The sequence below is a fragment of the Mastigoproctus giganteus genome, chromosome 7, assembly GCF_048544385.1.
Source record: "Mastigoproctus giganteus isolate SK-2022 chromosome 7, ASM4854438v1, whole genome shotgun sequence".
Lineage (NCBI taxonomy): Eukaryota > Metazoa > Arthropoda > Arachnida > Uropygi > Thelyphonidae > Mastigoproctus > Mastigoproctus giganteus.
The window spans coordinates 72445385-72463354 of NC_143581.1; the positions used below are offsets into that span (position 1 = coordinate 72445385).

At 37.6% G+C, this 17970-nt stretch overlaps 1 protein-coding gene across 1 annotated transcript in view; it reads left to right on the forward strand.

Annotated features, from left to right (window-relative positions):
* The window catches only part of LOC150082989 (meiotic recombination protein DMC1 homolog), a 242351-nt gene that overhangs the window by 22527 nt on the left and 201854 nt on the right, over positions 1-17970 (forward strand). Inside the window, exons 2-3 of the mRNA XM_090378343.1 lie at positions 4027-4071; positions 5547-5597. Coding sequence (XP_090234469.1) covers positions 4027-4071; positions 5547-5597 — 96 coding nt within the window. The remainder of the gene's footprint in view (positions 1-4026; positions 4072-5546; positions 5598-17970) is intronic.

Consider the following 17970-nt stretch of genomic DNA (forward strand, 5'->3'; position numbering starts at 1 on the left):
CAGCATGTTAGAGAGGCAACAAGAGGGAGTAACAGTCTTGATCTGATTATCAGCAGTGATTATTCATGCATTAAGAATTTACAGATAAAGGAAGCACTAGGAGGCAGTGATCACAGTGTACTGATGTGGGATTTACTTAAAGATGTAACTACCATCAGGGGTAAAGGGAGGGTTTTTGCTTTCGTAAAGGCGACTGCAGGGGTCACAGAGATTTTTTAGGTTCTATACAGTGGGACCAACTGATGATGTTACCAACAGCAAATTCTAAATGGGAAGCATTCAAGGATGTAATTTTGGAAGCTACTAGGCTTTTTGTTCCCACTAAGAAATACTGCTCTAGGTTTAGGCCCAAATGGATGTCAGATGAACTAATGAGACTCATGGCAGAGAAGAAAAATTCATGGGATGAATGTAAATTGTCAGGTGACGCAGAAGCCTATGGTAGATACAAGCTAGTCTGTAATCAAGTCACAAAGGAGGTTAGGCAAGTGTAGCCAGATTATGAAAAATCTTTGGCAAAGGATGCAGAGACTTCTTTACTTATATAAACTCAAAAAGGAAGAGGATGAATCAGATAATCAGATATTAAAGGAGGTTTAAATATCAAAGGAAGTAAGCAAACCCTGAATCATAATTATGAGAGCATCCTTGGACTTGGGGGGAGTCCCTATGGACTGGAGATGTGCAAATGTATCTCTAATTCACAAAGGGAGATAAAAGGATGATACTAGTAATTACTGACCTGTTAGTTTCACTTCTGTTCCAGGGAAAATAATGGAATCACTGGTTAAAGAAGCATTGCAGGATCATCTAGACTAGTGGTGTCCAAACTTTTTTGGTCTCTCACCCTTATTTTATTAAAGGACTAGCATGCGCCCCAGAATAAAAAAATTAAATACAGTATATAAGTTTTTTTTTTATTTATAAATCATTTACATGGAAGGCATAATATCTAAAATCGCATATAATTTTAAAAGATCGCCTATAAAAAAATACAAAACAAAATTAAGTTCAAGTACAACATGCATGTACTTGAATGTGCATGATCTATGGCATGATCAAATAAAGCCACGCTATCAAACAAAGCCTCATTGAAGTATTAAAAAACATTTATTTATAATTTTTATTTTCAATTATGTTTCAATAAACTAAATTTTTCCTAATTAATAAATATTGATTTATTGCAGCTTATCTTGTGCACCCCTTAGGGGTGCACTCCCCACTTTGCAGACAACTGATCTAGACAATACAGCAGTAATAATTCAGATACAGCATAGGTTTGTCGAGGGGAAGTCTTGTCTGACCAATTTGATTGGATACTACAATGTGGTCATAAAGGAACTGGATGCAAAAAATAATTTTATCATATACTTGGATTTCAGGAAAGCTTTTGATACTGTTGCACATGGAAGACTACTGTACAAATTGGAGAAGTATGGCATTAAGGGCAAGTTGCTACAATGGATAAAAGGATGGTTGCATGGGAGACTGTAGAGAGTGATAATAAATGGACTCTGCTCTACGTGGACTAATGTTATTAGCGGAGTCCCCCAGGGTTCGGTGCTGGGCCAATTGTGTTTTGTATATTTATCAATAAAATTGATGAAGGTATAATCAGGCTTAATGTCAAAGTTTGCAGATGATACAAAGGTTGACAGGGTTGTTAATAACAGTAATGACAGTACACTGCTGCAACAGGATCTGGAAAAGTTTGGTAGATGGGCTGAGATGTGGCAACTGAAGTTTAACATTGACAAATGCAAAGAACTGCATGTGGGGAGCAGTAACCCCAGAGAAGTGTACCAACTGGGTGGTGTTACACTCAGGGTAGTGGAGAATGAAAGGGACCTGGGGGTAATTGTGCAGTCAGATATGAAGTTTTTGAACAGTGCAGACAGGCTGCCAGAGTAGGTGATGGGGTCTTGTCAATGATATACAGAAATTTTGCAAGCAGCGATAAAGGAGGTGATTATCCTCTTGTATAAGGCAGTGGTCAGGCTGCACCTTGAGTACTGTAGGCTGCCGTAGCCTAGTGGTCAGGCGCGCAGGTGCATAAGTACATGTGCCTTGAGTGACCGGGGTTCAAGCCCGTGACTGCTGAATATGGTGCTGTTTCTTGTATTCTGTGTATCTTGTAAAACTCCTCTGACCATTTGGTCGTCCCAGAGTATAAGCAGAAAATTTATTTATTTATTACTGCATACAGGTCTGGAAGCCTCATTTTAGGAAGGATGTAGAGTTGCTAGAATCAGTACAGAGAAGGACAACAAGACTGGTGAAGGGAACAAAGGGGTGCTCTTATGAAGAAAGGCTTAAGTTCTGCAAAAAATTGTATCTTCTTGAGACTAGGCACCTGGGAGGTGATCTGGTTGAGGTGTATAAGGTCTTGAATGGATTGAGCAGGCTCAATGCTGATGGGATTCTTACTCTTGCTCAGATTACAAACCTGAGGGTGCGTAGATTCAAACTGAGGAAAGACAGTTGTAGAATAGATGTGTGGAAGTTTGCCTTTAGTCAGCGGGTAGTTGATTTCTGGAACAAACTTCCATATGTTGTTGTGGGAGTTCATAGCTTAAATAAATTCAAGGCAGAACTAGACAAACATTTAGAATGAATGGATCAGTGAAATGGGAAGGGTTTTTTTTTTTTTTTTTGGCTGATGCTGTATAAGCTTGCTTTCTTGCATCATGTGCCTCTACCAATGCTAATGTATAGTTTCAAGATATATGTGCGGAAACTTGCTTTTTCCAGCAGATGGGTTGATTGTTGAACAGGCGCCGATGTATTGTTGTGGAAGTGGATTGGAAAAAGTAGACCAATTCTTGGTGGGTGTGTATGGGTGAACTTTGTAGGTGTTTTTTTGGTTGCTGTATAAGCTTTCTTTCTTGTATCATTTGCCATTACTGCTGGTGCTGCTACTACTACTACTACTACTGAATACCTGCAGGATGTTTAGGAAGGGACTGAGGCCTATGGACACACACTTGTCATCAATTCAACAGTGGAAAGCCTTGCAAGCAGTGTGGTTGTAGATCCATACGGACATCTTCAGACATCTAGTGGAGTCAATGAATAGGCACATAACAGATGTTATCCATGGGAATAGTGGCCCAATACCGTATTAGGTAGATGGTCTTAATTCAGTGATTACTGAATGTATATTATAATAATATAATAGTCAGTATTTTCACTACAAAATATTGACTATTATACATATCACTATTATTGACTGTTATTATACATTGCACTTGCATATACTTCCACATACTCCAAAGTGAAGAGAATTCAGCCTGCAGGTTGCAAAGAAAAAATCTTTTCTCACAGAACAATCATACAACATTTCTTAAGTTGAACTTACCAATCTAAAGCCAAAGCAGATATTCCATTACCAGCAGCAAGGACCCTCAGTACAAGATTACCACCTGGTTAATCAGGATTCTTTCTTCAGTCTTTCCATGCAATTCCAGGATTTTCAGGAACACAATACTGCACGAGATCAATGCCTTGCTTGGACCATAAATAAAGACCAAACAGTATTTTTTTAAAATAAATGTAGTTTTCCTATTTTGCATCTTTGCCTGCTGTCATTTTACATACCCATGTACAATAATCATTCATCATCCAAACAAAATGTAAGGTTATCAAAATGTATTTTGATTATATTTAGTAGATGTTCCTTATCCAAAATATAAATGAGCAGTTTACATACGGGTTCCGAATGAAATTAAGGCATTAACTGTTAAGGCTAATAACTATATAACATAAATTTGCCAAAAAATTAGCTTGACAGAAAAATGTAACTTATAAAAAAAAACACTATGAACCAAAAACTAAAAGTAATTTTTCATTGTATTGTGTATGTTTGTGCGAGTGTGTGCATGGGATGAATTTAGTTTTGAATTATCATGATTATTATTATTGCTATGAACATTTTTTATTGATTTAAATTTAGCAGTTGTATTGCTTCAAACTTGAAGGGAATAATCTTGTCTTTTAAAAGCATAATTATATTATATTTGTTTATAGGAAACATTCTTTCAAGATGTAGACATATTACAGAATCATGGCATTGTGAGTAAAATAATTCCTTTCTCAATATAATTATTAAGTTTTTTAATCCATGTGTTGAACAGTATATCACTAGGTGCAGGAAAGTTGTCTTAGAATAAGTTGTGCTACTCTGCATGAAAATATCTGATTTATTAAGAATACTATTATGATAGCTGCTCAGATTACTCTCAATATATAAGGACACTGAGTGGGCAGAAATCATGGGATACCTACCTAGTAACAATTAGGCCCACCGTTTGCCAGGATAAGGGGTCACATGGTGAGGCATTGAGTCCACTAGTTCACAAGAGCTTTCCACAGGTATTTCCCTCCACGCTTGCTGCACTGCTGTCTATAATTCCATCACATTCCTGGGTAGAGGTCGAGATCCAAGCTCGAATGGATCTTTCCATGGCATCCCAAAGATGCTCCACTGGATTCATGTTTGGTGAAGAGGGAGGCCATTCCATGGTGGTAAAATCTATGGAATGCTCTTCAAACCATGTTCTAGTCACTACAGCTCTGTAGGGAGGCGCATGTCCTGCCGGAAAAGTCCATTTCCCTGTGGATGCATGATGACCGTAAAGGGATGCAGATGGTCTGCAAGGATGGACACATAACCTGGACCATTCAGAGATGCATCTAGATGTATCAGAGGTCCCAACATGTGCCAGTTGAACATGCTCCAGACCATTCACCTGCCAGAACAGTTCCTTCTTGACATGATGGGTGCATAGCTTTGTGTGGTTTCCGCCAGATATGCTCCCTCCTATCCTCTCAAAATAACTGGAAATGGGACTCATCGGACCAGAAGACCAGTCTTCAATCATCCAAGGTCCAGTGCTGATGTTCTTTTGCCCAGTTGAGGCATAGAGTCCTGTGTCGTGGCGTTAGCAATGGGACTCTTATGGTTCGGCTGCTCCCATAACCTATTGGGGCTGATGATGGCCTTGGTGGAGATGCTGGCACCTGCCTTGTTGAAGTCAGCCATGATTTGTGCCTGTGTCGCTCTCTGGTTGGCTGAAACAATGCAAGACAGACTTCGACAGCCACGTTCATCCACCACCTTTCTCCACCCGCAGTGCTGTCCACGATGAGAATGTTATTCCGGAAATGGCATATTCCCGATACACTCTCGATACTGTCAAATGGGGAGGTGGTATAATTTTTGTACCACCTCCGTGATAGAGTGACTCATGCATCAGGCACCCACTATCATCCCCTCTTTCAACATCAGGTAACTCACGACATTTACCAATACTGACTTCGAATTACAGTCTATGTGAATGCAGTGATGCAGCTTACCTATATACCTGCCAAGAGCAGTGGATTCATCCACTAGCAAGAGGGGTGACAGTGTCGGTTGCCCAGGAACCAGGTATTCTGTGAATTCTGTCCTTTCAGTGTATAGTATCATTATTAATCAGAGATTTTTGCATAAAGTTAATTTTTTTTAAGCTTTTGTTATTTAAACAGTTTTATAACTATGTTTTCAGAATGTTGCTGATATTAAGAAGCTGAAGTTAGCTGGAATATGTACAATAAAGGTCAGTACATAATAAATTTTTAATTGTTATCTTCGCTCACATGGTTAACTGTGGATCAAATTTCCAACATACACATCAGCAAGGCTTCATTGGTCAAAATGTTCTAATTGATAAACATGAAACACATAAGTATTTATGTAATTATTACTTTTGCTTTATTAAAAACAATAGTATGTGCCTAAGTATGCTGTATTTTAATATTTCATTTAATATCATCAGTGCTAGTTTGATATTAATGGCTCTTTTTTTTTTTTTTGCTATCTCACTTTTTAGTTTGTTATATTTTATTAGGTTTATTCTTATTTATTACGGTCACATATGTTCATAATAGAGGTATTGTTATTAAGCACATTGTTCAAAATAGCACATGAGTATTTACAAGAAATTCAGTATCGCTGTACCTAACACATTTAATCTGATTTCTACCTGGTGTTTGACTTTTATACTAATGACACTTCAAGCATTATGTGATTCAAATGTTATGCCAGTTAATAAATCTTTTGAGTGCCTTTTCCATCAATATCGGATAAGACAAAAATCTCATATATCAAGGAATCCTTGTTAGATTTGAAAACTAAGAGGTTGGTAGCTCCTTCAGTTTTAACCGTTAAACAACATTAGAATTCTAAAAAGGTCTCATGTTAAAAAATGCAGGAGTAAGAAGATATAATAACTACCTTTGAAAAATCTTTTGCTCAAGCAACTTTAAAAGTCATTCCTCTCCTAATGATTTTTTTGGCCCGTCAAACAACTGATGACAGTTTTCTAATCATATTTGCATTAGTATTATACCCGAAGCACAACAGCTACTGTTGCTCTAAATAATAAGATTCATAGGCTGTTAGAGCAAGTTTTATGCCTCAATCTCATAAACAAATTTGGCATTATTCCTCTTTGCTTTCCATAGCTAAAAGTCCTACAAACAGTGCTTTAATTCTGTGGAAGATTAGAAGTATAAGGAATAAACATAATAATCTAGACATAATAATAACTAATGGTTCTTCCAGAATCATGGATCTCACAGGAACATCAAAATTTTATTATTCAAAATATCATATCTTATTTTACCATTTCATCCTCAATTGCGTACAAGAGATCTGGTACCACTGCACTTAACATGTTTAGCCTGATTTCTACTTGGTATTTGATTTTTATATTAATTCAAGAATTGTGTGATGCATAAGAAGTGTAAAAAGGGTAGTGGTGTCTTCATTTCTATTAAAACTATTTTTTAAAAATTATAACTGAACTTAGAAGCTGTTCACAGTAGAATGAAATCCCGTCATTCTTTATTGATATTGGAGTTTACATTTCACCTGACTACTAATTTTGAAATGTGCTTTGAATTATTGTTTTGCTCTATTTTTGTCATATGCATGAATAATAATTTGTGGTTTCTACCCTCTTAAGGTCACATGTTGGCACAAATAATATTAAATGTTGGAAATCAGAGGAATTAATTCACAGGGTGCAGCAAAGACTAAATTTGGAAGTGTCTGTAATTTTACCTAATAGTGTGTACCTAATAGTTTCCAGTCATGATAGGAAGAAGTACATGATGAGAGCCTTATCAATCAAATTGTTCCTGGGATTATGTAAGATTCATGGGGTAGAATTTTTCTTAGCATATCCTATACTTGTTAGCAAACAGATAGCTTTATTTTTACAGCAATTGGATGCATAAATAGAAGAGGTGCAAGAATATTTGTTAATGCTATTCAGGCAGTGTTAGATGGTTTGGAAAACTGCAAGTTTGAGGGATACACTGACTAATAGATTCAATGGCAGTTGTAAGCAGAGGCTAAATTGATTCATGCAATGCTTCTATTAGAATGTACGATGGTTTGGAAATCATGTTGTTAGGGATTACAGGGCTTGCTGAGAATCCTCATGGGACAAGCAAATGTAAATAATGTCTGTATTAGAGTTAATAATGGCAAAAACAGGCACATATACTCGCTTGTACACCAATACTAGGGACACAATGAATAAATTTGATGAATTTGAAATGTTGGTTAAGTCATCAAATGCAGATGTTATAGAGCTATTGGACACATGGTACCACTCAGACATGGGGAGATACTGAATAATTTGAATGTGGTGAGTACATGGAAAGGGGAGAGGGGGTTGGATTAATGCTCTTGGCACATACTATTAAAAACAATAGTATGTGTCTGAAGTATGCTGTATTTTAATATGTCATTTAATATCATCAGTGCTAGTTGATATTAATGGCTCTTTTTTTTGCTATCTCACTTTTTAGTTTATTATATTTTATTAGGTTTATTCTTATTTATTACAGTCACATATGTTTGTAATAGAGGTATTGTTATTAAGCGCATTATTCAAAATAGCACATGAGTATTTACAAGAAATTCAGTACGTTTAGTCTGATTTCTATCTGGTGTTTGATTTTTATACTAATGACTCTTCAAGCGTTATATGATTCAAATGTTATGCCAGTTAATAAATCTTTTGAGTGCCTTCTCCATTAATATTGGAAAAATCTCATATATCAAGGAATCCTTGTTAGATTTGAAAACTAAGAGGTAGGTAGTGCCTTCAGTTTTAACTGTTAAACAACCTTAGAATTCTAAAAAGGTCTCATGTTAAAAAATGCAGGAGTAAGAAGATATAATAACTACCTTTGAAAAATCTTTTGCTCAAGCAACTTCTTGGTTAAGTGATACATAGATTCTAAGAAGTATGCCCAAATGACATAAGTTGCAAGTGTAAAGTTGTTCGGGCCGATGTGACATAACTACTGGGAAAACAAAAATAAGAGTATGTTATAAGCCAAATGATCATGGTGAATATGATGAATAGGTGCAAAGGCAAATAGAGAGAGAGAGAGATAGAGAGCAAACAAATTGGAATGTCCAGTCATGAGGAATTTTAACTTTCCAGATATTGAGTGTAACTTGTGCATTGGTTATTCACACATTAATGGAACATTTCTGGATGACTGTTTTCTATATCAGCATGTTAGAGGGACAAAATGAGAAAGCAGTATGGATCACCAGTATAATTCTTAAGTCAGGCTGTGTGACACAAGCAGTGGGAAAACAAGAAATGAGCATAGGAATATGTAGATCAGATGACCATAGTTGTCCCTGAAAAAAAAAAAAAAAAAAAAACTGGAAATAATGGAGTTAATTGTTAAAGAAATCCCTGGCTTTGTGTGTTTGGGATGGGTATATTGCAACATAATTATTTGTTAGTATTAGTAGTGGTGAGCTTACACAGTATCACAAGGGCAAGCTTACACAGTATCAGAAAAAAAAAAATCACTTGTCCATCCCCTCTAATAATTTCTCTAGTTCTTCCTTAAATTAATTAAAATTACACATTTCCACACCAGAGAAAAGTTTAATCAACTACCCACTAGCTAAAAGAAAGTTTCTACATATATGTATCCTGCAATCATCCTTCCCCAATTTAAATTTATGCCCCCTTGTGTGTTATCTGATAGAGTAAGGATGCCATCAACATTTAGTTTATTCAATCCATTCAAAACCTTAAATACCTCATTGAGATCCCATTGAAAGTTCCTAGTTTGTAGATGCTGTAATTTGTAGAACTGAAGTGTTCTGTAGTAAGATCAGACCACTCTTTTATATTCCTGACTAATCTTGTTACTCTTCTCTGCACCTGTTTCAACAGATCCATATCATTTTCTAAAATGAGGCTCCCAGACTTTTATGCGGTATTCAAGAATTGGGCTAACTATTGCTGCCTTATACAATGGTATAATCACCTCATTTTAGAAAGTTTTTCCTAGTATTAAAATTCCCATATATCATTGAAAAACTCCATGAGTTATTCTATCAGCCCTAACTGCTTAGAGGACCATGTCTGACTGCACAGTTATCCCCAGGGCTTTTTTGCTCCTTGACAGTTGGTAAGTTATTCTGGAATTATGGCTGTATTATAGCTGTATGCATTACCTTGCACTGAACGATATGAAATTAAAATCCAAATCGTTATTGCATTGCAATAATGTGACCCTCCATGGTAAGTCGCCATGGTAGCCAGAAGCTGAATTAAGGCTACAGGGCTCACATTGAAATCCAGAGTCTCTAGGCTTCTAGTGTAATTTGTCAAAATATTATATAAATTAGAGATCGACAATTAATAGATTAATTATTATGATAATTATTAGTATAAAGTAAGATCAAATGATAGAAATTTAGAAACAGGAAATAGATAATGAACGCTTTTCAACTGGACTTCCTGTGATATCTTTGTGGCATAAATCTTCTGTCCTATAATGTTAATCTTGCAATGGCATCTCTTTTGTACTTTTTGTTACATATAAATTGAGATCTGCATCTAGGTTTTGGACAGTGTGAAGCCTGCTGGTGAGAATGAATTAGTCAGCTTGTTTGTTTTTGTTATTTGGAACATTAGCAACTAAGGCCATATTGCTCCGGTATATGCGGTGGTCATTCCCTGACCTTTCCGCATCCTCCATATTTGGTGGTGATGGGCTCGAACCCCGGTCTAATCAAGAAGCGTGTGCTATGCACTGCTGCTCCTTCCCACCTGGCTATGGAGGCGCCGAATTAGTCAGCTAAATCACACCTATTATAGTTCTTGCAAAGAGAGGGAAGGCTATGAGGGTTTTAAGTAGGATTCTCCAATAGCAACTGTCCCAGAAAAGTAGGAGAGCCAATGTAGTATGTAATCAGTTTTATGGTGATAGTCAGTCTTCTTTCTTCAACATTTGCTTTCATAATTGTTTAATTGAGGGCTGCTGTAATGGCAGTAGTATGGATATCATTTGTGAGTTGTGTTTGCTTGCAAGCCACCTGATTATCCAATATTTTCCAAAGATTATCCAAGATTATCTCCAAGATTATCCAAAGTATCGGTAACGGTATCAAATCCACGTGTTACAAATTGCAGCTCCGTTGAACGAGAGGTTTTTAACCGTATTTAGCCGATTTATTAACCAATTGTTATATCAAATTATTATCTATAAGTAGCTATAGATCTAGTCAGGATCCTTAGTTTATTCTAAATTCAGACAGTGAGATTTGAAAGTTAATCAATACTTAAGAGTCTGTAGAAGTGCCGTTCGTAATTGCCGCCATTGTAACACGATACAGCATATCCGGAATTCGGTAGCATTAGCTTTGTATAGTATAGTGCATAATATAATATTGTCAATTAATCAGTAAATCTATTAATCTTGTTGAACTTCGTTGTCAATTAAATTGTACTTTTAACTATATATATATATATAACGACTTAGAGTACAAACGTAACAAATAATTAATACATACTTGATACGGAAGTTATATAAAGGGAACTCGTAGATAACACTTGATACTGAAAAATAAATATAGCATTATATGTGTTAGGATACAAGTTTAAGGTTTTAATTTTGTTCTGAAATTGTAATTTTATTGACATTAAATCGAAATCATGACTCAGACCAGAGCAGCAAAGCAAAAGGCTCAAGCTAATGGGGCTCAGGGGAGAACTGAGGGGGGCAGTTGCCCTCTGAATCACAGCCTTTTAAGATGCACTGTTTGCTTGATGTTTGCGGAGCAATCGGGTACGGGACATGATACTGCCATGGGGGATGGCTTTGTGTGTGCACGATGCAAGGAGTGCAAGGAAATTAGGCGACAACTCAGCGTTGTTATGGGCCTATATGAGACCTTGAAGGACAGAGTGGATGCCCTCGAAGGAAATAAATTGAGGGGCCCATCAAGCTCTCAGCTGCCCACATCAACGCCAGAGCTTGCACTTGGTCATCTTGCAACACAGAGGCAGCCCCCAAGGCGGAATGCGCTGGTCCCACAGGAACTAGTAGTTGTTGGTGACTCTATTGTCAGGGAAACGGGGAACATGCTTTGTAAAAAGGATAGGTGGAACAGGACCAGGGTATGTCTGTCAGGGGCAAAGGTTGATGACGTTGTAGAGCGGATATCATCTTTTAAGGGCACAAAAGGTGATATAGTTGTACACGTTGGCACTAATGATATTAAGAGTAGGAGACCAGCAGAATTACTTAACAAGTACAGGTCACTGTTGAAAAAAAGCCGTGAAGTAGGGTTGAATTTGAAAGTGTCTGCAATTCTGCCCAGACACGATAGGAGGTAGTATATGATGAGTGCCTTGTCGATCGATTCGGCCCTGGAAAGATTGTGCAAGGCTCAAGGGGTAGAATTTTTTTCAGCCTGGACTGTACTTGTTAACAGGAGAGATTGCTTCTACAGGGATCGGATACACTTAAATAGAAAGGGTGCAAGAATATTTGCTGATGCTATCGAGGCAGTGTTAGGTGGGTCGGAAAACTGCTAGCTTGGGGGGAGACAAAGACTAATAGATTAACAGTAGCCACTGGCAGAGGTGAAAGAGATTCTTGCACTGCTTCTATTGCTATGAGCAGAAGCCTGAAAAACAAGATGCAGGATATTTCAAAGACTGCTGGGAGTCATTGGGGTACAAGTAAACACATGGGTTGTGTTAGGGTAGCTAAGAATAGAAACAGGTGCATGTATACTTGCGTGTACACCAATGCTAGGAGTTGAGTAAATAAATTTGATGAATTTGAGGTATTGCTCAAAACATCAAAGGCAGATATTGTTGGGATATCAGAGACGTGGTGTCACACAGATATAAGGAATGCAGAACTGTAATTTGGGGAGTACAATATCTACAGAAAGGATAGACAGGATAGGAAGGGAGGAGGGGTTATGCTATTAGTTAAAAAACACATAAAATCCAAGGAAGTGAAGCCAGTCGACATCGATGGACAGGGCAGTGTCGAGTCAGTTTTCTGTGACATAAGCATAGGTAAATCAAAATTGAGAGTAGGAGTGTGCTATAGGCCTAATGACTCTGATGAGTATAATAAGATACTGTACAGGGAAATAGAATGGGCCAGTAAATCAGAGAGTCGTATAATGGGGGATTTTAATTTCCCAGATATTGACTGGAATTTGTGGTTTGGTCACTCACACACTAGCAAGGCTTTTGTGGATTTATTGGATGATTGTTTTCTACACCAGCATGTTCGGGAGGCAACTAGAGGGAGTAATACTCTTGATCTGATTATCAGTAGTGATTCTTCATGCATTAAGAATCTGCAGATAAAGGAACCACTGGGTGGCAGTGATCACAGTGTGCTGAAGTGGGATTTACTCAAGGAGGTAACTACCATCAGAGGTAATGGGAAGGGTTTTTGCTTTCGTAAAGGCGACTATGATGGTCTGCGACAGTATTTAAATTCTATACAGTGGGACCAACTGATGATGTTGCCAACAGCAAATTCAAAATTGGGAAGCATTCAAGGAACTAATCTTGGAAGCTACCAGGCTACCAACCAAGAAATATTGTTCAAGGTTCAGGCCTAAATGGTTGTCAGATGAACTAATGAGACATATGGCAGAGAAGAAAAATGCATGGGATACATACAAATTAATGGGTGACAAGGAAGCCTATGATAGATATAAGTTGGTCTGTAACCAAGTCACAAAGGAGATTAGGCAGGCAAAGGCAGATTATGAGAAATCCTTGGCAAAGGATGCAAAGAAAAACAGAAAAGAGTTCTTTACCTATTTAAACTCAAGAAGGAAAGGGATGAATCAGATTCGTCCATTAGATGTTGATGGTTTAACAGTTGAGGATCCTGCTCAGGTGGCTAACAATCTAAACAAGTATTTTGCATCTACATTCACACATGAGGAGTTATTCAGGAAGGGGAATGTCGTAGGTGAAGGAAACATTGGCAGTGAGCTAGATGATTTTCTAATAACTGAGAGGAAAGTGGAGGAGAAATTGTTGAGGATAAACGTAAAAAAGGCACCTGGGGTGGATGGGATCTATCCAGTTATATTAAAGGAGGCAGCAAAGGAAGTAAGCAAACCCCTAGTCATAATTATGAGAGCTTCTTTGGACTCAGGGGAGGTACCCATAGACTGGAGATGTGCAAATGTAACCCCAATTCACGAAGGAGGATCAAAGGCTGACACAAGTAATTATAGACCTGTTAGTTTAACTTCGGTTCCAGGAAAATTAATGCAGGCACTGGTTAAAGAAGCACTGCAGGATCATCTGGACAAGAATTCAGTTATAGCTCAGACACAGCATGGTTTTGTTAAGGGCAGGTCTTGTCTGACCAATTTGATTGGATACTATGATGTAGTCACAAAAGAACTTAATGCAGGGAATAACTTTGATATTATATATTTGGATCTTAGAAAGGCTTTTGATACTGTTGTGCATGGAAGACTGCTGCACAAATTGGAGCAGTGTGGCATTGGAGGCAAATTGCTGCTATGGATAAAGGGATGGTTGAGAGGGAGAAGACAGAGAGTGGTAATCAATGGACACTGCTCAACGTAGACTAATGTTATTAGTGGAGTTCCTCAGGGTTCAGTGTTGGGTCCATTGTTGTTTTCTGTATTTATAAATGATATTGATGATGGTATATCAAGCTTAATGTCCAAGTTTGCAGACGATACAAAGGTTGGCAGGGTTGTTAAGGACACTACTGATGCTATGCTGCTGCAACAGGATCTGGAAAGGTTGAGTAGATGGGCTGAGAGGTGGCAAATGAAGTTTAACATTGACAAATGTAAAGTACTACATATGGGAAACAGTAACCCCAGATCAACGTATCAACTCTGTGGTACTACGCTGACAGTGGTAGAGAATGAAAAGGACCTGGGGTAATTGTGCAGGCAAATATGAAGTTCTCTGAGCAGTGCAGACGAGCTGCAAGAGTAGCTCATGGTGTCTTGTCAATGATATACAGGAATTTTTCTAGCAGGGACAGGAACGTGATTATTCCCTTGTATAAGGCATTGGTCAGGCCACACCTTGAGTACTGTATACAAGTCTGGAGGCCTCATTTCAAGAAGGATGTAGTGCTGCTGGAACGAGTACAGAGAAGGGCAACAAGATTAGTGAATGGAACAAAGGGTTGCTCTTACGAAGAAAGGCTTAAGTTTTGCAAATTACAGAGTCTGGAGACTAGGCATCGGCAAGGTGATCTGATAGAGGTGTATAAGGCTTTGAATGGCTTGAGCATGCTCAATGCCGATGGGATTCTTCCTCTTGCTCAGAATAATCACCTGAGAGGGCATAAATTCAAATTGAGGAAGGACAGATGTCAGATAGATGTGCGGAAATTTGCCTTTAGCCAGCGGGCAGTTGGTTTGTGGAATAGACTTCCATCACTTGTTGTTGAAGTTGATAGCCTAAACAAATTTAAGGCTCAGCTGGACAGGTATTTCGAACGAACGGAGGGGTGAAATGGGAGTAGTGGTTGTGGGGTTTTTTTTTTTTTTTTGGCTGATGCTGAATAAGCTTGCTTTCTTGCATCATATGCCTCTACTAATGCTAATGCTAATGCTAATTTGTCTGAGTGAATGCTGCAGAGCATGGATACAGTTGCTGAAGCCCAGATCTCTGAGCTATACAGGACAGAGGGATAGATCATCCTATAGATGTATTTGATGGAAATTGCAGAGTCTCAAACCTAAGTAGATGCTATTAAACTTCAATTATTACTTCTCAGTCTATCTGCCTAAATTTTCTAGATTTTGTTGCAGTAGCAGATCTTCTTGGTTACCCCATTAACTACCCTAATAAGTTTTGTATCATCCTCAAATTTAGACATTAAGTCTGATATATGCCATTATCAGTATCATTAATAATTATTAAAAATGACAATGGGCCCCAGTGCTGAACCACCGAAAACATTAGTCACCAAAGAACAGTGTCCATTGATAACTATCCTCTGTCTTCTCCCACTCAACCATCTCTTTATCCATAGTAATGTTATCCATTACTTTCCTCAGTAATGTTCCCTTAATAACACATTGCTCCAATTTGTACAGTAGTGTTTGATATCTGTGATTGCTGGAATAAACTTTCATCTGTCATTATAGAAGTTGATAGATTAAATAGATTCAAGGCAGAACTAGACAAACATTTGGAGCAAGTGGATGGGTGAAATTAGATTTTTTTTTTTTTTTTTTTTTTAGCTGATGCTATATAAGTTTGCTTTCTTGCATCATGTGCCTTTACTAATGCTAATGCTAATGCAGAACAGTGTCAAAAGCTTTACTGAAATCTGAGTATATGATATGAAAATTATTTTTTGCATTCAGTTCCTTTTGTTACTGCATCAGAATATCCAATTAGAATAATCAGACAAGAATTGCCCCTTAACGAGTCCATGCTGTGATTGCTGTACTGTAACACTTTAACCAATAATCCATTATTTTCTTTGGAACAGAAGTCACACTTACCGGTCTGTAATTACTTACTTTGCCCTTTGATCCATCTTTGAGACTTGCAGATACATTTGCACATCTCCATTCCATAATGACACTCCCTCTATCTATGGATGCTCCCATAATTATGGCTAAAGGCTCCTACCTCGTTTTCTAATTCTGTTAATGTAATTATATAGATTTAATCTGTCTTAGATACCTTATTTCCTTTAAGCTTCAACAGTTTCTTTTCCAATTTCCTTTCACTTATCACAGCATTATTTAACTCTCTGTTAGAATTTGATATACTTTTGGCATCCCCACCTCCCTAAAAAATTCCTCGTGTGTGAATGTAAATAGAAAATACCTAAATACCTATTGAGCTTGTCAGCAACCTGAGTAGGATCATCAACAGTTATATCATTGATATCTAGTAGACCAATGTGATTCATTGGCCCACTGGATTTCTAGTAAGTCAATTTGATTTGCTCAACTTTCCCAACCTCATTCATGACTTTATTTCTGACTAGTTTAGAACTATTATAGTTTTCTGGATTCTTTGTCAACAAACAAAAATTGTACCTTTGGCACTAAAGTTGCAGCTTCTAAAGAAAATTGATCCACTTATTTCAAAAATACTAAAATGATGTCTCTATTACATCTCAATTGAAATATATACTGAAATTTTAGTAAATTCACAAACTATCAGTTTCAATTATCATACAGTAATTCATGTTATCTAAAAAAATGGGTTTTATTCATTTTAAATTACTTTAATCAGACATATAATATGCTACATATGTTCTGTTTCCTTAGAAATGTTTACCTCTCAGAGTTTTTTTATAGTCCATTTTGCTTTCCCTCTCAGTATTCCAAGTATTTCCTTTGCTGCTGCTGCTACTATCAGTACTACTCCCTTTGCTATTCACTTACATCTCCAAAATTTTGAGGAAAGAACTGAGATGGGAATGAAGAAAATGTGTTTTCAAAGACATTAGCATTAGTTAAGATATATGATGCAAGAAAGCAAGCTTATACAGAATTAGCCAAAAAAAACAAAAAAAAACCCTTCCCATTTCACTCATCCGGTCACTCCAAATGTTTATCCAGTTCAGCCTTAAATTTATTTGAGCTATCAACTTCCACAACAACAGATGGAAGTCTGTTCCAACAATCAACCACCCTCTGGCTAAAGGCAAACTTCCGCACATTTATTCTATAACTGTCTTTCCTCAATTTGAATCTGTGCCCCCTCGGGTTCTTAATCTGAGCAGACGGAAGTATCCCGTCAACACTGAACCTGTTCAAACCATTCTAGGCCTTACACACCTCAATCAGATCACCTTACCAGGTGTCTAGTCTCCAGATCCTGCAACTTGCAGAACTTAAGCCTTTCTTTGTAAGCTCACCCCCTTTGTTCCTCTCACCAATCTTGTTGCCCTTCTCTGTACTCATTCTAGCAACTCTACATCCTTCCTAAAATGAGGCATCCAGATCTGTATACAGTACTCAAGGTGTGGTCTGACCATTGCCTTATACAAAGGGATAATCACCCCCTTGTCTCTTTTAGCAAAGTTCCTAGATATCATTGAAAAACTCCATGACCTGCTCTGGCAACCCATCTGCACTGCTCAGAGAACTTCATATCTGACTGCACAATTATCTCCAGGTCTTTTTCATTCTCCACCTCCCTGAGTGTAGTACCACACCATTGGTACATATTTCTTGAGTTACTGCTACCCATATGGAGTACTTTGCATTTGTGAATGTTAAACTTCAGTTGCCACTTTTCACCCCATCTGCCTAACTTTTCTAAATCCTGTTACAGTAGCATACTGTCTTTACTATCATTAACAACCCTGCCAACCTTTGTATCATCTGCAAACTTGGACATTAAGTCTGATATACCTTCATCAATATCATTGATAAATACACAAAACAACAATGTGCCCAGCACCGAAACCTGGGGGACTCCACTAGTAACATTAGTCCATGTAGAGCAGTGTTCATTTATTACCACTCTCTGCAGTCCCCCACTCAACCATCCCTTTATCCATTGCAGTAACTTGCTCCTAATGCCGTACCACTCCAATTTGTATAGCAGTCTTCAATATGCAACAGAATCAAAAGCTTTC